The 26,439-nt window shown below is 43.1% G+C and overlaps 8 protein-coding genes across 8 annotated transcripts; 4 read left to right on the forward strand and 4 right to left on the reverse strand.

Moving 5' to 3' along the window:
* Positions 1-983: 983 nt before the first annotated feature.
* On the reverse strand, positions 984-3,230 carry SS1G_03683 (predicted protein; the record flags this gene model as incomplete). Its single annotated transcript, XM_001595544.1, has 1 exon — positions 984-3,230. The coding sequence occupies one exon, from the start codon at positions 3,228-3,230 to the stop codon at positions 984-986; it is 2,247 nt and encodes a 748-aa protein (XP_001595594.1).
* A 1,273-nt stretch (positions 3,231-4,503) lies between these two features.
* SS1G_03684 (hypothetical protein) lies at positions 4,504-6,119 on the reverse strand (the record flags this gene model as incomplete). Its single annotated transcript, XM_001595545.1, has 4 exons — positions 4,504-4,609; positions 4,709-5,565; positions 5,655-5,938; positions 5,990-6,119. 4 exons carry the CDS (start codon positions 6,117-6,119, stop codon positions 4,504-4,506), a joined length of 1,377 nt encoding a protein of 458 aa, XP_001595595.1.
* Positions 6,120-7,983: 1,864 nt separating this feature from the next.
* On the forward strand, positions 7,984-9,876 carry SS1G_03685 (hypothetical protein; the record flags this gene model as incomplete). The annotated part of the gene is made up of 4 exons (XM_001595546.1): positions 7,984-8,050; positions 8,104-8,181; positions 8,239-9,016; positions 9,063-9,876. 4 exons carry the CDS (start codon positions 7,984-7,986, stop codon positions 9,874-9,876), a joined length of 1,737 nt encoding a protein of 578 aa, XP_001595596.1.
* A 538-nt stretch (positions 9,877-10,414) lies between these two features.
* SS1G_03686 (hypothetical protein) lies at positions 10,415-11,400 on the forward strand (the record flags this gene model as incomplete). Its single annotated transcript, XM_001595547.1, has 2 exons — positions 10,415-10,950; positions 11,019-11,400. The coding sequence occupies 2 exons, from the start codon at positions 10,415-10,417 to the stop codon at positions 11,398-11,400; spliced, it is 918 nt and encodes a 305-aa protein (XP_001595597.1).
* A 992-nt stretch (positions 11,401-12,392) lies between these two features.
* On the forward strand, positions 12,393-13,940 carry SS1G_03687 (hypothetical protein; the record flags this gene model as incomplete). The annotated part of the gene is made up of 3 exons (XM_001595548.1): positions 12,393-12,430; positions 12,571-13,619; positions 13,906-13,940. 3 exons carry the CDS (start codon positions 12,393-12,395, stop codon positions 13,938-13,940), a joined length of 1,122 nt encoding a protein of 373 aa, XP_001595598.1.
* A 1,443-nt stretch (positions 13,941-15,383) lies between these two features.
* On the forward strand, positions 15,384-17,072 carry SS1G_03688 (hypothetical protein; the record flags this gene model as incomplete). The annotated part of the gene is made up of 1 exon (XM_001595549.1): positions 15,384-17,072. One exon carries the CDS (start codon positions 15,384-15,386, stop codon positions 17,070-17,072), a length of 1,689 nt encoding a protein of 562 aa, XP_001595599.1.
* Positions 17,073-17,407: 335 nt separating this feature from the next.
* On the reverse strand, positions 17,408-20,296 carry SS1G_03689 (hypothetical protein; the record flags this gene model as incomplete). The annotated part of the gene is made up of 1 exon (XM_001595550.1): positions 17,408-20,296. The coding sequence occupies one exon, from the start codon at positions 20,294-20,296 to the stop codon at positions 17,408-17,410; it is 2,889 nt and encodes a 962-aa protein (XP_001595600.1).
* A 442-nt stretch (positions 20,297-20,738) lies between these two features.
* Positions 20,739-25,582, reverse strand: SS1G_03690 (hypothetical protein; the record flags this gene model as incomplete). The annotated part of the gene is made up of 4 exons (XM_001595551.1): positions 20,739-21,022; positions 21,076-24,664; positions 24,722-25,154; positions 25,461-25,582. The coding sequence occupies 4 exons, from the start codon at positions 25,580-25,582 to the stop codon at positions 20,739-20,741; spliced, it is 4,428 nt and encodes a 1,475-aa protein (XP_001595601.1).
* Positions 25,583-26,439: the final 857 nt, after the last annotated feature.

The following is a 26,439-nucleotide window of genomic DNA, read 5'->3' on the forward strand; positions in this document are numbered from 1 at the left end:
AACCTCGTAACACCTTGCTTTACGTAAAGCGCTCATCCCTACATGTAATATTGTTGAAATAAAGAGTAATCTGTAAGGTTGCACACGCTTTCATTTGCAAAATGGAGCAAAAAGGGGTGCCCTTATGTAATGAAGGGAATTGGGGGGCGGGAAAAGAGATATCGAAGAAGGACAATGATTAATAAGGTTGTAGGAAAGAGGAAGGAGGAGTAGGCTATAGCTTTTATATCTAGCTGAAAAGGGTAGTATAAAGCTAGCCTAGCTCTTTGTGGCCTTTTTGACGTTCTTTCCCTGAGAACCCCATACATGTAAAAAATCTCAAAAACTCCCACAAATATGAATATGAAAGAAATATATCAGGAAAGGACTGGAACTAGAATGAGTGAATCTGAAAGGACAATCTAATTACAGTATATTAGTAGATAAGTACCTATAAATAGAAAGTGCAGCGATGAGTTTAGCGATGAGTGAATTTCCAATAAGGATATTCACCAAAACCTGAAGAATAAATTTATATCAAAGCATACCTACCTACCTACCTATCTAGGTAGATAGAGGAAAGAAGTATTCCCTTTCATATTCTTTTATATTCCACTAGTTTGCAACTTGTAACCTATACATCTATGATCTAAGATTTAAGAATATCATTTTCACTATCATATTTTCACTACTGTAAGATACAAAATTATTTGATGCAAGAATCATCACAAATTATATCCATCAAAAGACAAAACGACAAGATCTTATATCAAATCTGTTAAAAAATGAAAGATTTAAGTATTATTAAAGAAATAATTAGGATATCAATCTACGCTAAGCTAAGCTAAGCTAACATAAACATAAACATAAACATAAACATATAATAAAATCATCATAACCAAGCAAGTATTACCATTAACCACTAATTTCCCTTTTCGTACTCCTCAACCACGAATTAATAAATCCTCCAAGTGCATCGATTAAACTTTTAACCTTTTAGCCTCTCATGCTCTAACACTTGCACTCCTCTCCTTCCTTCTCAAACTCTTCCATACACCTCTATTTTTCTTTTCTGTCATGTGAACATCCCTATCAACATTCATATCCATCTTCACATCCATATCCAAATTCATCTCCACAACCCCATTCCTCCCCAAAATCCTCCCTTTCTCCGCCCTCCCCTCTCTCCCCTCCCTCGCACCCAAAATAAACTTCTCAAACTCTCCATTCCCATTCCCATCTCCACCCTCCCCATTCCCCGCACCACCAGCCGCAACCTCCCTAATCATTTGCCCCGTAGAATACGCTGCGAATCCCGACTCCGACTCCGATTCCACATACGTATATTCCGCATAACTAAATTCATGAACATCATAACCGCCACAATCCATCATTAAATTAGGGACCTCAAAACTATTCAAGAAATCCGTTTTTGCGCGTCGGGGTACCGGGGGATTTTTCTTCTCAGCTGGGGATAGATGTTGAGTTTGAGATCGAGCGGTGCCTGGTCTGGAGAAATTCCTCAGAGAACCGAATGTAGGGGCAGAGATAGGAGTAGGAGTAGGAGCAGATTTGATGGGTAGAAATTCTACTTCCTGGGGTACACTTCTTATTGTCGAGGTGGAACTTCTAGGGTATATATTTGCATTTGCGGAAAAATGTGATTTTGTCGAAACGAAAGAACTTCTCTGTGATGAAATGGTCGAGTTCCTCTTTGCGTTTAATACGGTTAAATTTCTCGATACACCTGGTACAGCAGCTTCCGCGCTTCCTAATGTATAATACGATTTTGAAGACGTGGAACTCGTACTTGTACGTTTGGCTTTTGGAGAGGTGTTTGAGTTTAGGTTTGCAAGTCCCGTGTCTTGGGATTGGCATCGAGAGGGAGGAGGTCGTGATGTTAAGTCTGAAAGAGAACGTTTCAGTGATGCGAAACGTTTTGGCGAGGAACCTCGAGCCGTTTTGCGGATTAAGAGCGGGGCGACGGTATCGTGTGTAGTTTGTGTTGTTATGGTGGTGCTGCCATAATTATCGAAGGAGGAACGAACGGTTTGCGCCATAGACGGACGGGGGGCATTGCTCAGTGCGCGTGTGCGTTGTGTAGAAACTGTAGCTACCGGTGCTGATTCTTCAGATGTAGGTGTTGATTGATTTTGTGATTCGCTCGAACTCGAGGCACTAGCACCAACACCAGAAAGCGCGGGATGGTTCGACAAATCCACTGCAGGTTTTTCACTTCCCTTCGTGACAAAATCCATAGAAGCACTATAAGTAGGTGGTGGTGATTTGATCTCCTGTGCTTCAATGACTGGGACATCGGTAACGATTTGTAATTCACTTCGCAGGCTTGAGCTGGAAAATGCTTTCTTAATCGCACTTGGATGGTTGACAGTTAATAGTGGAGTACCACGATTTGAAGCTGCCGAAATAGACATTGAGGTAGATGTTGATGCCGAAGTATTAGGTCGAAGGAAGTCTCTTTGAGAAAACCGTCTTTGGGAGAGATTTGGAGAGTCGGATCGTGAAGATGCAGAGGCGGTAGATTTGTCCAAAGCTGGATGAAGCGCTGCCGGATCAGGTTTCAACAATTTTATATCAAGTGGATAAGCTTCCATGTCAAAATCATGTTCTCCTCCTTTTCCCTTCCCTTTCCCGTTTCTCGAAAACGTGCGCGATATTTTGCTTCTAAGAGATTTTGCTGCACGGACGGGAGAAATTTCCCGAGATCTAGATGGGGTTTTCGGAGTTGGGGGTCTTGGGAAATTATACAATTCGGCGGGAAAATGGTGAAGAACTAATTCCATTGATGTGCGTTCTTGAATAATACCGAATGAAGTTGGAGTTTCCCTTGTTGCAGGAGGGGAATTTGGAGTAGGACGAGGAGAGTTTTCCGAAATCCTTCTCTTTAAACCTCCAAACATAGTTCTCTCTCTTTTCTGATTAACCCTACTCTGGGCTTCTGTATCGAGGACATTAAACCTCCTAGGATCTTCAAGGGTATTTTGTCGTTGATGTTGATAAACGGGGCCAGCGTTAAGATTTGCAGGCGTGGTATTAACAGTCGAGGACAGAATATCTACTAAATCCAATTCGGAGTTCTCGACTAAGAGAGGTGGCTCGGGAAGACGCCGAGCTGCTTTCTGAGGTGCCTTTTGTGAATGAGTGGATGGACGTCTGAGAAGCGATCGCTTTAGACGACGAAAGGTGGATTTTAGGGGCCATTCTTGTTGTTCTTTTGGAGAGGGAGACATGTGAGAATAGTGGTTTCGCATCTTGTTGGATTACTAGTGTGTATTCCGTGAGGTTGAGTTGTGTGGTAGGAAAAGGATGAGTTTAATGGAAAGGTAATATAGATAGATGTAGAACCCTGAATCCAGACCAACAGAAGAAAAAAATGTCAAAGCACTTTTGGCGTTTCGAGTTTCAAAGATGGGTGGATGACAAGACGGTATTTTGTTTCAACGTTTCCAACAGATGAAACAGTTTTCGCGAGTGGAGAGATGGAGGAACCGGATGAAGCAAAAGATGTTAATTAAGTCAATTTCCCACTACGACAGTACAGGTCGCAAAGGAAGTAAAACGAGAGTCTTGCATTTGCTAAAGAGCGATGCAAATGAAGATATATGAATCAATATAATAAGATGTAATCCAAAAGCAGATCAATACAAATGATTTACCAGAAATCAAGACGCGAGAACTGGCTCACTGCGCGTAAAGGGAGTAAAAGTCTAAACAAAAGCAGGAAAAATAATAAGGGAAATTCGCAACTCGAGAAGGATCCACGAACAGGAACTCTCTGCATATATGTTACTTTGAAAGACAAAAAATTTCCTCAACGCCGTCCGAGCATCTCAATCCCAATTTCAATTTCGGGAGCATATTTCCTCGCCACTAACAAGAAATGCAACAATATGCGATGTCGAAAATAATGATGATATGTACCGAGGGCTGATTAGCTGCGCGAACGGTTGTTCTGTGCAGATCCACATTTAAAAAGAAAGTCAAAGCTACAAAAATACACCTGAAAATGCTGGTGCAAATTGCAAAGTGCAAAGCGGGCGGAGTATGTGGAAGCTCGTGCGAAGCGAATGTCCTGAGCGTCCAATACTTGGTAATGTCATTGTAATGTTATTTTGGTGCACCTGATTGATATGAATGTTGATGATAGATAGAGGAGATGCGCGGTCTGGGGTTGGACCAAAAGTAGGACATGGAAGAGTGGGTTCTGATCATAAAGAAAGAAGAGTGGGTGTGAGGGGTGTAACAAAGTTAGCTGATGGATTGTTGTAAGATCTTAGAATTAATCCAAGAATATTGTGATCGCCTCCACGAGTTCCTACTCATCAATCCAGAAAACCAAAATCATTCGCGAATAATTTATTTGCGGCACGAATCGATGCATCCAGGGTCCATTTTCAGATAGTCCGAGCACGCACCAAAAAAAAAATACCCTCAACCTTAAGAGTGTTTCATCCTCCAACCTCCTTTGTTTTTCAAACCTTTCGAAATTTGGATATATTCCGTTTACTTTTCTCCCTTCAAATATTCTCCTCTCCCAACTCTTGCGCACAGTTCCTTGAGTGTGTGGCCTGCCCACTCAAAATCGCTCATTTCGAGATACACTTGGCCACTGCAAGGAGGAAAGTGGATGGTTAGTTTAAAATCGGATAGATATAAGATGTGAAATGAAAAAGAATTATGAATCATATAGAAAGTGCATGTCACATACCTGAGTCGTGCCCACCATTTATTGTTCAAGTATGCGATGGAGATATATGTTTTATAGTCTTTCATCAATGTCTTCAGCATCCATTGATAAGCTTCCATTTTCGTATCTTCATTGACCTTGAAAAATCCATCGATTTCAGTGGTTCCAATTTCCAATGGTAGCAACACATTAACAAGACAACAATCTGTTAAAGTATGTGTACTGTTATCCATGACTTGAGTACCCAGAATCTTGGCAATAGCTTTACCACCTTCCCGTGATAAAGTGCTGCAATAATCCATTATGGCTTTCTCACCACCACAGACTTCTTTGCGCCATTTGATTGCTTCGGCGGTACAGAGATAATTGGTATTATCGATCGTACCAACAAATTCGAATTGGTTAACAAATACGCTCTTCGTGCTTGGTGGTAATGGATTAAATGGTCTAGGCCCGCTGGGGACGAAACCATGTGAAGTAGGCAAAGTTGTTCTCATCAAATCCTGATTTCGTTCTGGCACATAAAATACTGCACTACCTCTTGGGACAAAGAGCCACTTGTGACAATTGCTGACGAAGAAGTCGGGATCGAGACTTGATAAGTCGAGAGGCACCTGTCCGATTCCATGGGCTCCATCTACGATAGAGTACATGTTTTCTTTCTTGCAGATGGTGATGTATTTTTCGTAAGGAACTCTTATTCCAGGAAGTGATCCTACGATGTCAAATACAGCAGCTCGAGGACGTTTGCCCTCTACTCTTGAAGTTTCAATGGCTTTTTCGAATAGTCCAACAAGTTCATCGTCTTCAATGGGATATTGAAAGGTTATCTCTCTTGGCTGGACAAGACCACGATTGGCTTCTGAAACATATTTGATCTGGGAGTTATATTAGCATAAAATCTGTGTTAGGAACGATGAGGTAATGACGTTTATGAAGACGTATCGAAATTTTGGCAGGTTCATACCGTCAGACCACAAGCACCATATATGGTAGAAAAATAAAGAATCTCATCCTTCCCATCCTCATTCCAGACCAAATTTCTCAAAACAGTATTAACACCGGTTGTAGCATTTGGAACAAAGACAACAGTATCAGTAGGAACATTGAGAAGTTTTCCTAAAGCTTCTCGTGACTCGTCGAGTAGTCGAGGATATGTATATCGAATAAAGTCATCTGGACGAGCTTCAGAATCATCCTGATATTTTCTTTGCTTCTCACGAATGGCACGAGGAACAGTACCAAAAGAACCTGGACATTGTGAGCTGGGAAATTGAAGTTGGGATAATAGTGAGGAGATACCGTGATTTAAATTTCTCCATTCTGGTTCAAAATAAAAATGCTTGGCCATCTCTTTGCCAAAAGGAGTGGCTTGGTATGTTATTGAGTCATTGAGAGAAGCTTCGCCGAGCTTGGTATCTAGTTCTCCCATATTGACAAGCTGTGGAGATAAGAATTGAACTATTTGGAGATGATATTAGGTATGAACAGTGAAAACAATAAATGGAAGAACGAAGTCTATTATACTAGTCAGTGGAGAAACGCCGGGAAAATGGCTTGGGGAGTCATCGATAACTTTAGTGGAGAAGTCCTTGCGATAGTGAAATGGTCAGTACTATCACAGTACTCATGATTATAAAACGAGGAAATCAATGACTCCCTCGCCAAGTCCAAGTATTCTCTATCTAAAATGATGAAATCTAGCCGGTACCATCCATTTGTGGTTGATGCAATGGAGATGTGAAGTGAAAGGTCGCTAGTCAAGTAAAAGGCGTGCTGGTGTTGATGAGTCCACCATCCCCACCAGTACAATACAATACACCTATCACGATAAGGCAATTAAGCCTAAAGAAGCCAATCGTAAGTCTCCCAGATTCTTTCTTCATGAAGTTAATACCAATAACTTCACATCAATATCACATCCATATATCTTGCCGATGCTATGCGAAGATATACCTAGTAGTTATGACTCCTACACCTCTCACAAAAACGACTCCATATAAGCTGGCACTTTCAGATATCAGCATTGGAGAACACCATGTCAATTGATGGGGTAAAGTTCCCTCAACTGAACTCAGCGCATCAGGTTTGGCTAAGAGATATCAAAGTGTTTCTTTTGCAATTGAAGTCCGACTTCCTTCAACTACCGACCTATTGATATCAGCCTTAACCTTATGTATATATATTCATATCCGTTGTGTCAAAGGGTGAGAAGGGCTTTGCTTCGTTTGCATACCAATGGCGTGAGGTCAGTACTATCTAATTTAACGCCATAACCAGCTCCTTGACTTCAAAGTTCATCGGCATGATGGCTCAGTAGTATATCTAGTAGGTATAAGTAAGTAGCTACCAAATCTGGTAGATCAAAAGGTCACGTGCAATACAATTGCCCACGTGACGTTCGCCCCCAGAATCCAGCACCTGCCCTGAATCCTACAACCACCCATACATTATGAGGGAGGCGAAGCAAATGACACAAATCGAAACATAAATCGTTTTGACAATTAGCATCAGCTGAAGGAGACCTGATTGAAGGTACTCAGGGGATATTTAAGAATAAGTTCATATCAATTCATGTCACATCAGATCTTTGGCCAAACAACCCAATTTTTCGACCCAATCCGTTCCTACTTGAGTGGTCTTCTATAAGCTCATGGATAGAAGCAGACATGCTGGGGAGTCAGAGTCCCATAATGACGACAAGAAACAATCCGTCTTTTATTATCATTTTTCCTAAATTTTATCTTTCCACATTTTGACATAGAGCGACAACAACAACTGAAGGGCTGAAGCAGTCTTAGCCCTTATCACTACTCCTGATTTAGGAACATTCAACTTTTAAATTGCTAGTAAGCTGAGTGGAAAATAAGTGAAATGAAGCACGGGGGCCATTGACATGATACATTTAGATTCATGGTGCCTCAACTAGGGCTCGTATCTTAAATCATCTGTCAGCTTACATGTTACACTTATATCCCCCAACCATCGCCGTGAAGCGTGCGCAAAGTTGCCTGCAGATAAATGGCAGGGTCGTTAATTTTGGACGAACCCCATTCTTGATGCGGTTTGATTGGAGACATTGCACTGTGTGCGATCACCAATCGTTACCGCCAGGATTGCATGAATTTGGTGCTCACCCTTGTTTGAAGGTATCTGTCAGTTCGAGATCTAAATGAATACGATAAATCTCCTTTCCTGCTTCAAAATTTATTTTCTTTCCTATTTCATCCATTTATTATTTTGGTTTGTCTTTTCCTATCGCCAACTGACAGCAATGTCCTAATGCCATTGTCGTTATGACCTCTTCTGATTGGAATCCAACTTGGCTTCCATCAGACTTGATTGAGTGGTGGGGTCAGGCATGTAAGCTACTGAAGTGTATTGCATTGTATTAGTTGTATACTAAGACACTCTAGCCGTCGTGGTTGGAAACTGGCTTTATATCGATGGCGGCGAGATATGGGGAAAATCTTTCCCCCAAGATAATTCACCCCGTATGTCCCACGGTGATACATATTTCTGTCAATTTGGCTAACTTCTTTCCTCTGTAGTATTATGCAGCTTTTCAATTAACTTGTCCTCGTCATGGAACACGAGTGATTATGCCGCTCTAATATTTGCCCATCCCAACATTAGTCGAGTCGGACCAGAAGCAGCGGACATGATGACAAGAAAACCAACTATGTGGTATGATCCAGTCGAAAAATCAATATTCAGATTTGGCGGTTGGTCATATTACAGTCCTCCGGTGGCAGTATACTCATCTCCTGTCAGTGATGAAGGGAATGTCAATTGGACAGTAAAATACACGGGTGGCATCCATCAAAGCTCTAGTGTAGCTTCGTTTTCAGGATTCACCTCGGCGTCGTACGCGCTTTGGGTGGCTACTCCGACTTCATATTACAGTCTAGGTGGTAACATGGTTGGATCGACCGATCCTGGACTTGTAGGTCTGGGAAACAATTCAGTACCAATGACTGGAATGGTGGAGTATAATTTCGAAAAGGGACTATGGACCAATTCAAGTAGTACCGACTACGGCGGAACAGTATTTGGCGGACATTCAGGGTTTGGATCGGGAGGAGAAGGCTTATATGTGCCCATTTTTGGGCAAGAGGGCATTCTTGTCTTTTTAGGTGGAGATGCGCCTTTCACTCAAGCAATTTTATCAAAAGGTAGTAACCCGGTTCCAATGAATCAGATTACCATTTACGATATTCAGTCTCGAAAATTCTATCTGCAGAGCGCAGGAGGTGATAGCATTCCCTTTCCAAGGGCGAACTTTTGCGCCGTTGGAGCGGGTTCTTCTGATAATTCTACCTGGGAGATGTATGTAGGACTTTCGAAGTTTGAAATTGCATTCTAACATTAACAGATTTATATATGGAGGATTTCATTTGGGAGATATCAATAGTTATGGTCTTGATAAAGTGTATATCCTGACACTTCCTGCATTCCGATGGTTTGAAGCTCCCGCAATAGGTGGCACAGTACGAAGCAGTCATCGTTGTCAAATCATCGGCAAGCGACAAATGTTAAGTATAGGAGGTCATGGTAATGATTATGATGATCAAGACCCATGGAAAAGTGGAATGGGAATATTTGACATGTCAGAGTTGACTTGGGGGTTTAATTACGATGCCAATGCTGCCGCCTATGCTCGTCCAGCTCTTGTCACAAACTACTATAATACATCCAGTCAATTCCCAACTTTCGATAATGCGAGTCTGGAAGCAGTTATCAAATTCACGCAAAACGACTCATCTGTAACTCTCAATAATTCAACTTCAGGTCCTTCCTCAGCGAACACTTCTACATCCACCTCGGGAGGAACCTCAAACGCGCCTGCTTCATCACAAAAGTCGAAAGTGGGTGCTATAGCAGGAGGCATAGCAGGCGGCGTCGCAGCTGCAATTTTAGCTATTCTTGGATACTTATTTTGGCGGCGGCGACAAAAAAGGCAAGAAATTAATATCGCTAAGTTAACAAGCGATTCTACTTCAGTCCTTCCTGCAAACACAACGGGTATGCATGAAATGGAGGAGCAGCGTCGGATCACAGAATTGAATGCTGGGCTTCGACCGGAAATGGATGAACAGAGGGGTATATCGGAGTTGAACGGTGGTGTAATGTTGGAAATGGATGGGAGCAGTATTGTTAATGAAAGAGTCGGGAAGATTTTGAGATGATGCCACGTACTCAGTCTGTTTTCTTACCGTGAATTCATTTACAAACTCTTTTCTTTTGCTGTAATGATCTGATCTAACTATCATAATCGAAAGGTGACCCGATTCACAGAAACCAGAGGTAGATAGACCTAATAAAAGAGCGATAGTTAGGGCACATACTAATGTTATTTACAACTACTCGGGTGAGTAAATTATAAGTTTTTACTATAATAGAATCTTATTGTATGAAATATTTTTATGCCGGAAATTTATTTATATTGAATCTATTTTGTGAAACTTTATATTCTTGTATAAATATATCAAAAATTCTGATATTTTTTTTATATCAAACAAAATTTGAAATTAGAATGTAAAATGTAAATTTTACGATGTTCCGCAAGTAATGTTACATAATCCCGCTTTGATACACAGTTCGCCCCACTAGCTAAACAAACATCTGCACCTATTTAAACTCCACCCCCCAAATCCACAGTACTACCAGTGCCATCCCAGTTTTGTTCCACTTAGCATTGGCCGCCTTCAAACTTTAACTTTCATCATGACTTCCAATTCCTCAAATGAACACGACAAAACACCTCTCCTTGAGAATAAACCCCTTCAAAACTATTATGCCTCCCTCGAATCGCGCATTGGATACCGATTGGTATTAGGAGGAACCCGTCATTTCGGTTTCTATCCCGCTGGCACAACATGGCCCTTTCCTATCCGCAAGGCTCTGCACGCCATGGAGGATCATCTTATCGCGAATCTAGGTTTGGGATCGGGATCCAAAGTACTAGATGCTGGATGTGGTGTGGGACATGTCGCTATGCATTTGGCTAAGACGGCGGGGTTTAACATTCATGCAATTGATGTCGTGGATCATCATCTCATGAAGGCGCGAAGGAATGTTAAGGCAGATGGGTTGGAGGGGCAGATTACCATTAGTAAAGAGGATTATCATCATTTGGATGCCTTTAAGGATGGGGAGTTTGACGGGGTGTATACCATGGAAACATTTGTTCATGCTGTTGAGCCAGAGGTTGCCGCGAAAGAATTCTTGAGGATTTTGAGACCGGGTGGGAAACTTGCGATGTATGTTTTACTACCCGACAAAACATCCATTCAATGATAATTGGTTAAGGGCTAATTATGAACACTAGGTACGAATACGATCACGTCGATTTCACCACGCAAACAAAAGATATCGGAGCTTCATTCACCAGTATCAACACGCATGCAGCGATGCCAGCACACGAGCGATTCAATCAAGGCGTACTGGAGAAAATACTAGAAGAAGTTGGATTTGAAGATGTGGTGGTGAAAGATCTTTCGGATAATGTTCTCCCCATGCTCAGGATGTTTTATCTCCTGGCTTTTATTCCGTACTTTGTCATCAGCTTCCTAGGCCTTCAGTCGTACTTTATCAACACGGTGGCTGGGTATAAGGGATATGTTTACAGGAACACATCGAGATATATTGCGGTCTCGGCGAGAAAGCCTCTGGATGGGAGTAAACAGATGGAGATGACGGTCAATATGTGATGTTTTTAAGGATTGGAAATTGGTTGATTATTCTTTAGTATACCTATTTGAGAGCGAGCGAGTTCTTCGATTTCGGATACCCCATTCCATGCGATTTCTAATTAAAAATGAATAGTATGATTGTGGATTTCACGACAATTGTTTATGATCGTGAACTTATTGGCATTTTTTTCTACCTCTAATAATCTACTAAGTGTAATATACAGATCTTAAAAGGGTTTCTTGTGATAGTATAATATACCCCTGAAGAGCCCGAATCTACGCGGTATTAAAGGGCTATTAGCCCCCAAAAACGATTAAGGTTACTATTAGATGTTACAACCGAGTGTTACACTTGATCGAATAGTATCTAATTATTGAAATAACAGAGGTAAAATTCACAATTCATGAACTAAAATTGTATATAAAATATCTAGTACACAATTTCAACATCTCTTCGCAGGATATAATATTATTTGATGATGTAAGATTAATCTAATAAAGAATTAGTATGCGAATGATGAAGATCTTTGAGCAATATTGATGTTACAGTATCTAGTCACATTGATTTTTTCGTATTAGTATAAAAGGAGCAGATAAAATAATATTAAAATTGATAAGTTTAGATGAAAACAATACCAAAACTAGATAGTAACAACACTTTCAAAGTAAAGTAGTCCTGCGACGAACCCCTTAATGGAATTTTGATCCGCCGCAATGCCCTTGTCACGGTTTCATGACAACACAACAGAAGTTCAGGGCTTCCAGAGCAAATCAATTACACCCCCTGCCTTGGGCTCGTAATATCTCACCACTCATATGAGTGCATGTATAGACGCAGCTCTCTTCCAGCCGTCTTGTAACATAAGGTAACATCGCTTCTTACAGAAGATATATCTTCACCAGTGAAATGTAAGTAAATGTAGAATATTCCTAGAGCCAACTGTTTCCCTAGCAAAAATAGCATTTTGACTGCTCTTTTTGATGAGATGGTGTGGCTCTCGTTTCATACTATGGTTCAATTGACAAACCCCCTCCTTATCATGAGAATGTATGATGAGGACCTACGTTGTAGATATCTATATATCCTAAGACCCACTGGGTGGATGCAATATGAAGTACTCATTCAACATGACCTAACTCGTATACGATGATTTTCACAAATCTCTGTCTAATAATCATAGCATTTAGCATCCAAAGCTGTCTCGCTATTCCCACCTCCAACATTACTGGATTTCCACACGCTCCCCAATCTATTTCCAACGACTCTTCAGTATTTCTCACACAAGGCTGGACGGCATCACCTTCGGGTCGAGGATCCATCGATATCCTCTGGAGCTGTCTAGTTACCATATCGCTCTGTTCCTGGTCCGTTCTCTGTCTCCAAGTCCCTGGACCCCATGATTCGCGCCTAACAATACTCTGGCGACGACTCTGGCTCACAGCACTTTGTGGCGTGGGACCAGAGTTTACATTCCAAATTGCACTTGGCCAAATGCTCTCGGCTCGAAGATCTGTTCGAGATTTTCGCAACGCTGATTATGCGGATTGGACGATGAGACATGCTTTCTATGCCGATTCTGGCGGATTTCTACTGCAGACTCCTGATTTTAAAGTTATCCCTATCGATGCCAAACAGCTTTTGTATCTGATCACGAATCGCTATGTCGAGTATCCCCAGATCCGAATCCAGGATATTCGGGACAAGAATAAAGTGGATGATTTCCTTCGTCTGATTTCCGTTGGTCAAATCATATGGTTCAGCGCTACAATGATTGCGCGCGCCGCACAAGGTCTCGAAATAACGGGAATGGAACTCACAACTGCGGCGTTCATCGTCTGTAGTCTTGGAACAACATTTTGTTGGTGGAATAAAGGAGCAGATGTTGCTGCACCCATCACCCTCACTACCAAGACGACAATGGTAGATATTTTGAAAAATGCAAAATATGCATTACCGGGTCCATATCAACAAACTCCTCTAGACTTCATCAGTCGTCATGAATGGTATTGGTCTCGATATTGGAAACATTGGATCAATATCCTTCGAAATATGCGCATAGTGTTTGCACCGAAAACACTCCCGTTTGACAGACTCGAAAACACGGATTGGAAAGAGTTGAAACGGGGAGGGCAGGCAGCTTTCTATACTATGAGTTTAGCTTACACTGCTATTTTTCTTGCGGCGTGGAATAATCGTTTCCCTACGGACGCAGAGAAGATTATTTGGAGGATTGCTAGTTTGTCTATGGTCGCGACTGTTCCGCTATTCTTTAGCATTACGGCGTTTGCGTATGAGGTCTATCCTGCTCTTGAACGATATTTTCGTTCCGTGCCTGTGTTAAGTACAGAATCTCAAAGAGTTGAGATATCATCGCAAGCATTGCCCGAGAACAAAACAGGCGCAAAGGACATTCTTTCAGAAGAATCGATATCATCGCAGTCGTCCTATAAGCATACAAACACAGATTTGGAGAAATCCGAAGAAGTAATACCATCTAATCACTCCTCCCGAAATCCACCCAGACATTGCTCGCAGCCTTCCATCCTCAGTCGGATAGCAGCGCATATCCGAAACAATTCTCTCTCCAAAGATCCCTCACTCTCTATTCCCCTCAAAGCAACTCTACCAATGTATCTCGTTGGATTCTTCTATTGTAGCTCGCGGATGTTGATACTCACGCTAGATATAACACAATTGCGCTCTTTGCCCAAAAGCGCTTTTGATACTGTGGATTGGGGAGCTTTTCTACCACATTTCAGTTGAGGAGAGGATAAGATGGGAAAAGATGGTTATATCAGGGCTTGTGGATAGCTCGTTGTGGTATGTGAAAATGAAGATGGAGATGATTAAGTTTTGCGAATGGGCGATGTAATGAAAGTGATTCACTATGTTGTTGCTCTAGCTAAACTTTTCAATGTATAAAATTTTAATACAAGTTTAACCTGTCTTCATAGAACATCGCTCTTGAAACTATTTCTCAAATGGAAAATGTGAATATACCCTACTAAAAAGTTCTCTAAGTCTAGAAACTCGTAGGTCTTGATTGTATAAAGCCATATTACTTGAAGCAGCACAGTTTGATCTTTCCTCGTTAACCTTATTAACTTGTTGCACTTGCATTGTCCGGTAAAGTTCTTGTGAGCAGTGTGTTGAATCAGGGAGTCATTATTGAAGTCTTGAAATGTTAGGTTAGCATTCTGCTGCACAAGACATTGCTTAGACTTCTAAAAATGCATTGAATAGTCTACTTTTCAATCGCTATCGAAATAATATTGCGTGTGAGATCACTTGGTCCCATTTAACAAAGAGGCTCACAAGTCTTGGAAGAGTCTAAAATTATTTTGAGTCTACAAAGCCATAAAAGTACCGCTCCAAAACCCATTATCAAATCTCATCGTAAGATCTTAGATACTCGTCTTATAATCTAGAAGCATATATGCTATTTTGATGAAACCAAAATGATAGTACACCAATACTCGTAAACCCTAATAAGGCACTTTTCGATATGAACGATTGAAATAAGAAAATAATTTTGAATCTAAAATCAGTTAAGTATCATTCAATAGCCACTATTCTTAGGCCTTATCAAAGTCAAAGATCTAACACTTTTTTTACATTTTTCATATTATATGAACTCTAAATTATTAAAATTATAGAATCTTTGAAGTCTAAGTTTAATTTGTATTAAATCAATTATCAATTACAATATTTTTCATTATTTTAAATATACTATTTAAAAAGAAATTTGAAGTTTAAATAATCTAATTAACATATGATCAATTAAAATAAACAATAAATTTAAATTATGAATTATAATATATCACTAAATTTGATAATGTTATTCAATTATTCAAAAATATATATTTTTTCTATTGATATTTATAAATCTCACAACACTAAAACAAATTTGGTTTATGACTTATTTTCCTTATCCTAATCACTTCCCTTTATTCGGCATACTCCAACTTCATCTTCCTAACATCACACAAACAAAGTAACCATGTCTCTCACACAATTACAAAACCTACTACCTCTACCACAGGAAGACTTAAAGCAAGTACTGGATTATGCAAATACACTTTCCAAACCCGCCGCCGCAGAACACTTCAACAATCTACTAGGAGAATCACCCGGCAGTATCGAATTTATATCTTCATTCAACTCTAGACGACAAGATCCTACCATCAAATCAAATCCGCAGACTCAGACATACTCACAAGCATCAGCACAATCTTCCGCCCAAGCATCGACAACCACCGGAGTACCGAAATCAACTCGAGCACCAAAAAAAAAGAAGGCACCTATTCATACTCCAGCACCACGCCAAATACAAGATACATATGCGGGGCAAGGAACGGTATATAAAAAGAAAGACGAAGACGATTATGTATCTCGAAAATCCACTCCTGTATCTTCCTCAAAGTCTGCAGCAGCAATCAATTCTTTCGCACTCGACAGCACTCCCTCCGCGATCCAGGCACCCACCCCTCGTCCTCCTCCTTCTGCAGCTGGCAGCCTAATATCAGATTTTGGAAAGAAATCCAAATCTACCTCTTCCTCTCGCGCCGCATCTCAAAATCCTTCTCGCAATGCTTCTCCAGCTCCAAAAACAAAAGTCAACATTACAGGCGGAAATGCCATGCACGGCGCCTCAACCGTCCTTAATGATCTCGACGCCGCGATCCGCACACTCGAAATATCCACAAATGCTTCCCTCTCTGCCGACCCCTCAAAAAGAAAATGTAACTGCATAGCAACCCGTCATCCATTGCTAGCCGCCGCGCCCAATTGTCTCAACTGTGGAAAAGTAATCTGTGTAAAAGAAGGTCTTGGTCCATGTACATTCTGCGGATCTGCTATTCTGGGCAAAGACGAAATCCAATCCATGATCCGCACACTCAAAGAAGAGCGCGGGGTTGAGAAACAAAGATTAGACGCCTCTTCTCATCGACGAGCTGAAGTATCTCGAACACCTGCGCCTTTCTCTGCGCCAAAAACTCTAGATATGACACCTGCGGAACAAAAAGCTAAAGAACATCGCGATAGGTTACTAGGATTCCAGGCACAGAATGCGAAGAGAACGACGGTTAGAGACGAAGCTGCGGATTTCGATACAAGTTTAGCAACTAGTATGGCGGTGGGGGGAGGAAGTGGAATGGGTGGTATGTGGTCTAGTCCAGCTGAGAGAGCAAGGGAATTGAAGAGACAGCAGCGAGTTCTAGCTGAACAGGAATGGAACGCCAGACCGGAATATGAAAAGAGGAGACAGGTTGTTAGTGTAGATTTAGTGAATGGGAAAGTGGTGAAACGAATGGCGAAGATTGAGACGCCGAAGTTTGAGAGTGATGGCGAAGATAATGATGATGAAGATGTTGTGGAAATGGAACTAGTTTCGGGATCGGGACATAATGGGGGTGGTGGAACGTTTAGTCGTAACCCATTGCTAGGGGGTCTTATTAAACCTGTTTGGAGTGCAGGGAAGGGGAAGGGGAAGGAAACGGAGACGGAGGTGGAGGTGGAGGGGGATGCATATACTAGGAAAAAGAAAACGTGGAGGAGAGTACAGCATGATATGGATGATAATGAGGATATTATATTAGATGGAGGAGCTTTTGGTGGGGGTAAAGGACCTGGGAAGGGAAATAGAAGGGAGGGGGTGGAGGAACATGCTGTTGGTTCAGATTGGTAGATGATTCAATGAGCGGATGGATAAATAGATGACGGACGAAATTACAAGAAATTCGTTCTCCAAATCACCTTCTATCAGAAATTCCTAAACGTCATATTGTAGTAAGTGGTAAGAAAAAACTCCTAGCATTGGGATATTGTTTGAGACATCACTGTACTAACGATTCACTCATTCCGAGATGCCTATTTCATCATATCTCTTTTTTCTTATGCCATGTGTCATGTATCTCATATCATATATCCATTCCTTACATAACAGCTCTTGCAAGCAAATCTTTACCATCCATATCCCACCAAATACCAAAAACCCCCAACTTTTAAAGCCTAGTATTAGCCCTAACCACTCAACTCCTCCAACAACCCCTCCAAAACCACCCATCCGTTCGTCCCCTCCCAAACATCCCTCCCCTTCCCCATAACCCCCCTAACTGCACTCCTCGCCTTCCCCTTCCAACGACCCTCCTCCCCAAAATTCTCATACGCACCCACTAACCTCTCCGTCGCTCCCACAACACTCACCCACGCCTCTTCCTCCTCCAACCATCCCTCCCCATTCATAGTCCCTCTCCACCCTTTTTCCGCCGCCTCCAACGCACCCTTGTAATCCCTTTGCCACAACTTCAATTTCTCTACCAGTTCATAGAGTTCTACTCTTTTCGTGATGAGGGGGACGATATCCCGCTCCATCATTTCAATCACGGCACGAGCTAGGGTTCCGCGTTTTGGGATCCAGATTCCGGAATCATCGGGCTGGCCTACTTCGTCGGTTTTGTCCCTGCTGACGGTTTCAGTGACGAGAGATCCGAGGATATCAATGTCGATTGCATATTCACCCACGTTCGGCGCACGAATACGTAGAATATTTCGGAGACCCATGAGGATTTCTGGGAAGGCGGGGGGAGCCATTCTCGTGGCGATTGTGATGACGTTATCCCAGATTTTCCAATTATCATGTGCAGTTGCCGCGCCGCGTTTATAAGCCATTAATGCTTGTCTGAGGATTTCCTTGGGATCATTAGATTTATCACTCTTATCTGAGGATGTGAAATCGATTTCCTCGCCATCCGGGATATCGGTAGATGCTTCCTCCTTCTTTGCAATTTTTTGTAAGGAGATAAGTTCGTCGTGTTTGGATAAGAGGGCCGATCCAAGGTTACTGTATGTTTTGGCATCGGTATCGTCGATCATGATACTTTGTTGAAATGCAATAATGGCGCCGTCCCAATTACCAGTCTTGAGATCGATATCACCGAGACGAGACCAGGTGTCGTTGTTTTGACGATTTACGACTACAGAAGCAAGATATGCCTCGCGAGCTGCAGTGAGATCGTTTTTGCGTGTGTAGTAATCACCCAAAGTACGTTGAGCACGGGCGTAGCGGTGTTTGGAGATTTCCCATGCTCTTTCCCAGCAGGTTGGGTCTTGGTCGAGATCTCCTAGGATACACCACAGGCGGGGTGCGTGAGGTGGAGGTGGAGAGCGCATTTCACCGTTCCATTCTTCTTTAACAACGGCTTCGGCATCGATATCGTATTTGTCCATTTCCGGGCCTTTAGAAGAGTAGTATAGTTGTCTTCGGACGACTTGCCGAGCTTTGTCTTCCTGGGCCACAGAATGATAACATAAGGCTACTTCGGCCCACATCTTTAATCTCTTGAAGATTTCGAGGGCGCTGACGAGAGATCCGGCATTGGACCACGCAAATGCAAGTTCGGTTTCAATTTCCCATCGTGTAGGGGTGTTGAGCTGGTTAACGTATCTTAATCTCTCGGTAACAGGGGCAGATTCACCATCTTTAGCCCGAGGAAGGAATGAAGTGACTTGGATTTCGGGGATTCCGTTGGCGTCTACTGATGGCGTGGATTCTTGTGTATCGGCGATAATTTGATCCACAATGACTTGGAGTTGTAAAACAGATCTTTCTTGAGTTCTAGATCTATGAGCTTCAATTCTACTTCGAACCAAGAGAGCCTGTGTGTAGATTTGCCAATTTGTAGGTTTGTCTGATAGGACACGAACAGCGTATGGTAAGATTTCTTCGCTGTTTAGCTTGTCAAGAGGAGATAAAGTATCTTTAAGAGTCGCTTCCGTTAACAGGGTAATCTGATCCAGAGGATGAAGCTGCGGTTGCTCATCCGGTTTCATACTAGCTAAAGCTGCTGGTAAATTGGTGTTATCCACTTTGTCAGATGGAGTTTTGGCAAACTCGATAGATTCCAATAATGTATCATCATTCAACTCCAGTGCTTGGGGACCAGTTGTGCTTTGCTCCCCAGATTCATCCGATGGGAGAGCACTTTCCTTCGACTTCTCAGATGAGTCCCCAATATCAGCACTAGCAGCATCTTCCCTACTCTTCGCAAAGACCACTAACTGCGAAATATCATTTTGTTGAAACTTCGTTCTCTTTCCCAAAGCTCCGGAAAGCGCATACTCAAATCCCGAAACCTCACTGGCTTTCTTCACATTCTCCTTTGCCTTCAAATCCAAGCCCTCCATGATATAAATCTGCGCCTTTTCCAACAAAAACATAACCTTCGCATCCGTACCAAATGCACTCTCCTCTGCAAAGATCTCTGCCTCTAGATCCTTCAAATCCTGCTCAATCAAATCTTGCAAGACCGTGGAATCACTCATTCTCCCATTCATCGAATATCCACTCAGAAGTCGTTGATGGTAAGCATTAATCCTAATTCTCATCCATTTACAATCCCAAGTCTTCACCCAAGAACGTCTGGGAAAAACCGTCGTGAAAATATATCTCGCCAGACAAAATAATTCCACCTTGGGAATATGTTGATAAACGCTCACGCCATCAACATCCAAACTCCTCAAACATTTCTCCCTCAGCTCACTAGCATTCCATTCCGAGCTCTGAAAAACGTCCCCAAAATCAACTGATGGTCCGGTAACATTGGTTTGGAGAAATGCATTAAAGGCTGCCAATCCCGTAATAAAAGTATAGAGAATTACTTCTCGATTCTGAAGATTTGCATCTTTGAGAGCGAGAGTTTGTTCCTCTTTGGAAAGATGAACATTCTCTGCTAAGATTTGAATCAGGATTTGCGCTGTGGGCGTGCGGAGGACGGCTTTGTAATCGCCATCAAGGTAATTTGTGATGATTTCTGACACAGCTTCAAGTTGTTTTAACTGCTCTAAATTGAATAATATAGCATCCAAAGTACCACCTTTACCACCCGTGGATAAATCTGAGGCGAAAGACATGATGAATATATTGTTGTTGTATTTAGGGCTTCACTTTTTTTTTTCATGTGGGAAAATTTATCAAGGTCGGGTAGGATGATTTGTAAGCGAGAGCATTTTGATGTGATAGTTAAAGTCAACTACTCGAGATACGCTCAACTCATATTTCATCTGTTCATTAGAATTTGAACTTCTGGCTTTCACAATTCCCTGTCACCATTTTATAATATTATTAGATAATAAACGTTTAATTCTCAAACAGTGCATATTGACATTGATGCCACTTTGAAGCTATGATTGGGGATTCAATTATGTTTCTCCCTTCGCTGATCAATAGGCTGACACCATTTTCATCATGGAGAAACCCGCGGGCTAGAATGAACAACCTATTCTGAGATACAAAATTCCTATTCAGACAAGGTATCCATAACGCAGCAAAGTGTAATCAACTCCATACAACCGCCTACTTCTTTCCCTTCTTCTTATTTGGCACAACTTTGAAGCCAGCTGTAGGTTCCTCCTTCGGTGGCCCTTTCTTGGCGACTTCACTCCATCCACCTCCGCCAGACTTATCATTTGTTCCAGTATTAGCAAGCTCAACAATACCCTTGTCAGCCAATTTGTGGCGGCGAATATATTCCTCAGCAAAACGACGACCATCCATCACACGAGAATTAGAATACACGACATCAGCAATAATACTAGCCTCGTCTGGGAATGAAGATAACATAGTCATGAATACGTCGACTGAAGATATGTTAGTGTGGGAAATAGATCAAAGATAAGAAAGTTCAACTAACCATCAATATCAGAATTGAGGCCTTCCTTGCCACTCAAAGTAGCCCTTGTCCATTTCTTGAACTCTTCATTGGCAGCGTTACCACCGGTTTGACTGCCAGCCATGGTTACACTGCGAGCAGATGCTGCTGGGCGTATTGTGCGAACAGCGGGGCTAGCTACAGAAGCACTGCTGGCAGAACGAACAGGGACAGGCGCAACTGCACCAGATGGCCCTGTTGGGATTTTGACCTTCCCAGCGGCGCCGACAGTGGCCCAGCCTCCTCCAATCGTGGGAGTGATTGCAGATGGTTTGCTTGCAAGATCGGCATAGCGTTTCCCGCCTGCAACAGGAGAAGGTTGCGATACTGCTGCAGTGGCTGCAAGTTTCTTCTTACGCAATTCTTCTTCTCTTTGAATCTCTGCGAGCGTCTTCTTGGAAGAAGTGGTAGCTACGGGAGTCTTGGCTGCGACAGGCTTGGCCCAGACAGAGGGGGCATTAGAAGGAGTTGTGGGTGTAGCTGTAGCTCCCCAGGTAGATGTTGTTGGAAGACCAGGAGCGGGTGCAGCTGGTTGGCTAGCTAGCAACTTCATTTCTTGTTCATGAAGGGCACGACGTGCAGCAGCGGCAGCTTCCTCTGCTTTAGCAGCCTTCTTGGCTTCGGCTTCTTGAATCTCCTTAAGAGAAGGACCTTTAGGAGCCTCGACTGGTTGAACAGCCCATGGAGCAAGGGTTGGTCCAGCACTAACTACTTCGGGAGTCTCAGAGCGTGATTGAACTTCAGCATGTAATGAGTCCGGCAAGCCTGAGCGACCTCTTTGAGCAGTTGGAGCAGGAAGAGGTGTCATCGATTGTGCAGGGGGTGGGAAAGGCATTGGGAGACTAGTATTCACCTTTGCCCAAGGGGACTCGGGTTGAGGAGCAGAAATGGGAGACTGCTTAGCAGGTGCTGCGGCGGTGGAAGCTGCTTGTTGATCCTTGATCTGCTGAGTCAAAGAGGGAACCTCGGGAGATTTTGGTGCTGGGGTTTTTTCTAACACGGTCTCTTCTTCGTATTGTGACTGCTGTTCCTGTGGTTCCGGTTGAGCTTGTGCCAAAGAAGTGGCTTCGTCATTAGCGGAGGATTGAGCTGCTTCCTCTGCATCATGTTCAGCTCTAAGCTGTTCAAATTGTCGAAGACGAGCTACATAACCTTGAGGGTCATTCTGTTCTGCCCGAGGCGGCTCACGTTGCGTGCCAATATGCTGAGGTTGACCAAAAAGAGCATTAATTTGCTGAGCTTGAGAGGTTTGTGCACCAACCGCTCCGGCTTGCTGACGGTCTTGGAGGCCAAGGCGAGCTAAATCATCGTGAAGATATTCATTGGGCATACCTCCCATCATCTGAGATAGGCCGGGTCTGGGGCCAGCTTCAAAGAACCCACCGGGCATTGGAGGTTGTGGTGGCATAGAAATTGGCGATGTCATGCTACCAAAGCTAGGTTGACTTTGCAAGCTATGAGCACTTGAATGATGGTGCAAGGTGGAAGGAAGACCCCCCATTTGCATTTGCTTCAAGCCGACCTGTTGTTGCGCCAAGAACTCCCTCTGTCTAGCCATGAGGTATTGTTCCTCTTGCTTGCGTCTCTCCAGATTGTTTTGTTGCTCGGCAGTCAACGTAGTACCAAAACTCGGGAAAGCTCCAGCAAAGGGAGGTTGAACAGATCCAGGTTGAACAGCAGGGGCTGTAGCAGCGGAGGCGAATGGTGTAGCTTGGGTGGTAGGGAGTCCATGCTGAATGCCCATTTGAGGGACCAGGAATGGTTCGCGTGAATTACCAATGCGACGGATAAGCTGACCAAGCGGTTCAAACTCAGTGTCTTCAAGTTTTTTGACCGAGAGATCAGCCGTAAAGAAATTGGCCTTGTACCAATCATGCATTTCCAATCCAGACCAAGGTCCTTGAGGCTGTCCTTGTGAATCAAGGTAAATCCATCTCATTCTGTCTGGCATAACCATAGTACGTTGTTGAGCATTAGGAAGTTGACCTGGTGCAGAATCCGACCCAATTTGGGTTTGTGGGTAATTAGATTGAGCCGAAGGAGCTTGTGGAACGATTGTACTAGGCTGGGAATCCGCTCCAGAAAATGGTTCCTGGGTGCGGGGTTCAGAACCGAAGAATGAGCCATGGCTGTGCAAGGGGGTCCGGCCAATCGCTCCAAATGCGCTGTTTTGTCTTAGGTCTCCAATTTCACCAGAATTATCGTTCTCTGCGCCCTGCATTTGAGCCTGCATAGCGGGAGGGAACAAAGATCCGAGCTTACTTCCACGTCCAATAGATCCCATTGGGTTGCCATGGCCAAACATGCCGCCACCCATAGAGCTATGAATTGGAGATGGTAACTCACCCATGGGCGCAAATATGGAGTTTCCAAATGCACTCGGGAATACCGATCGACTTTCGCGATCCGGTGTCGAAACCATATTGTTTGTTGGCCACCCACCCATATTACCAATGTTACTCAAAGATGGAAGTCCGGCTAAAGCCGTGAATGGTCCCCGGGACACACCACCTACGACACTGGACGTTTGGCTACGATCGCTTCCATCAAAAGCTCCACTGCCGAAGTTTCTGGAAAGATTACTAAAAGCATTTGGTGTATGCTCCGGGATTCCTCCTAATGGTTGAGGTCGGTCATGAGAATGATCATCGTCAAAAGAATTTTCCTCGTGTCCAATTCTGTCTCTTCGTTCCTCGTGTGGGCTACGATAAGGATTAGTATCTGGGCTCAGTGGCTCATTGTATTGCTGCTGTACTTGTGGTGTCTGGTGATTTTGAGCACGTAACTGAGCATCCCTGAAACCAGGCATGTCAGACATTCCAAAATCACTCGATAGTCCACGAATCGGCGTGTCAAGTCCTGGTGCCTTTCGCTGAGGATCCAAAGTTGGGCTTGTATCCTGACCACCTCCAAGGCCAGCGCTGCCGCTAGGGATATTATCTTCGCCAAAGGGGTCTGTATCTGTTCGAGGTCTACTTCTCCATGGGCGTTCGGCGGGTTGCGATGCACTTTCCTCCGATTTATCCTTTGGCATGAGATGTGCAAGCCGACTCTCGCCACGAATGCTGCCGAAGGCTGGTCGTTTGTCGCCTGGAGTTGTGGGAGTTGGCATTGCAAAGGCACCAAAAGTTCCCATTGGAGTCATTGTAGCGCTTGTGGGCGCTGGTCCCCAAGGAGACAACGGCGCGCTTCCCAAATTAGCCCCACCTGTATTGGAACGCATTAATGGGCCGAATGGCAGGGAGCTCTTTGGTTCGTCCGGTCGGTCGTCTCCATCATCCTTCAGGTCCGTGAGTTTGCGGGTGAAAAAGGGAGAAGACTCGTCGCGAGGGAATCGACCAGTTCCGGCAGGGGATCCTAATCCAGCAGCGAATGGAATTGCATCACTCGTCTCTCTGCGTCGTGTGCCAGGTCTGCTGGAAGCTGGCGAGGTAACTGCGAAATTAGAGTTGGCAGAACCATGAGAAATGGAGGTTTTGCGACCATTAGTGTTTGATCCTTGTTCGCTCGGGCCCTTGTTCTGATTTTGGGGTGGTGGTTTCATGGGAGAATTGACGTCAGTAGTAAAAAGCTAATGTATATATTAGTATTAAATAACTGCGGCGAGCTGATTTGTAGGTAAACTGACAATTTTCTCATCTTCGGTCATCTCTTCCAAAGAAACTGGTCGCTGACTACCTGTCATATCCCAGCATGCATCTGGACCATGAGTCTCTCTGCCATCAGTAACCTTACCCCATGCTCGACCATTTGTTCCAATTGATTGACCAGGGTTCCAGCCTTCAACATAGAGTCTTGAAACGTCACCATTGCGTGCGCCAGAATCTTTAGCTTCTCGATGTTTTTGATATAAATCCAAAAGATGAGGTTTTGGATAACGAAGATCTGCAGGAACAGATGGCTCGTATGATTGAGTTTGTTGATGTGGTAAGTCCTCGGAGACTTCGAGACTCTGTGCTGGAAGGTTGTCTGCTTGTGCGGATAGTGTGTGGGGAGCGTTAGAAGAACGACGGAAGGTCACTGTGCCACTGCCATTGGTAGATCTATTTTCTCTTCTTGCCCTATAATGTGATGTCGCATTAGTTATAGGATCTGACTGGCTTTCAATACGTCGAAGACGGTTCCTGGTTGGAGAATAAAATTCGTAGTTTTCATCCACTCCCAAAAATGGCATGGTTAATTGTACTAATGACGTCTGGAATATCCAAACAATCAAGCAAGCGACTAAGGAGGAATTGGGAAAAGGGCACTAATGAAATAAAATGTAATGTATGGTAGATATGATGCTATACACTCTAACTCAAACATGGCCAAAAAGGTGATTGCAATGCGTGTACAAGAAGGGATTGTGAAGAAACCAAACATACCATTCAGTACCACGAGCACTTTCGTTCCTTCCAGTTCGAGAATCACGACTCGAACCCGCACCTGAACCTGAACCAGCTGCTGCTGCAGCAGAAGCAAAACTTGACGGCATTTGCGAAGGCATATTGATTTCGTTGGTAGCTTCCTATTGTTTGCACAAGTTGAGAAGGAAGTATCGATGATGTAGAGTTTTGATGAGCGTGGGCGACTTTTTTAGATTGAACGCGATGATGCGCACAAATTTAAATAGGTAATAAGTACTGTTTAAAGATTGTAGAGAAGATTTAAAGTTATCTTTTGAATGGATATCTTACGATATTGATTTAAGATTGAATTTTCCTGGTGAATTTGCGGGGGGGAATGGATGTTCTTTTGGGATTTGAGGGACCTCGATTTTCGTACAAAAAAAGCGAAGGAAGTTGAAGGGCAAGAAAGGTCGACGGTTAGTAGCTTCAACTTTCTTAAGGGAGTTAGTATGTTTATAGTTTAGCGTGATGTGTGTTCTTGGTTGTAACGGGAATTTGGCCTTGAATATGAGGCTGCAAGACTCAGGGCAGAAATCATCATTTCATCTCTTTCATGATCATCTCATTTTGTTCATTGGCAATGATATACATGTAACCGGCGATGCTTCATTTACCCCTTTTTATATTACTTTGATACATAGTATGAGGTGCCAATTGCCCCTTTCTCTTCATATATAACTACATTCCATATTTAATATCAACTCAAGGGTAAAATAATTTGATATATGAATACTTTGATGTGTGCCTAGTAAATGATACGATATAACTATATCTGTTTCTTTTTTATATAACAACCTTATATAACAATCTTATATTCAATATCTTTTTACAAATAGTCTCACATGTCCGAGTACAAAATATTTATATCCTCAAATATTCTGCCTCCATGGCGGTGGTTCCCGAAGGGCCAGCGGAGCGTCTTTCACCCATCGTGAACTGCTGGATCACCTCCTCA

Source organism: Sclerotinia sclerotiorum, genomic scaffold (assembly GCF_000146945.2).
Source record: "Sclerotinia sclerotiorum 1980 UF-70 scaffold_4 genomic scaffold, whole genome shotgun sequence".
Taxonomy (NCBI): domain Eukaryota; kingdom Fungi; phylum Ascomycota; class Leotiomycetes; order Helotiales; family Sclerotiniaceae; genus Sclerotinia; species Sclerotinia sclerotiorum.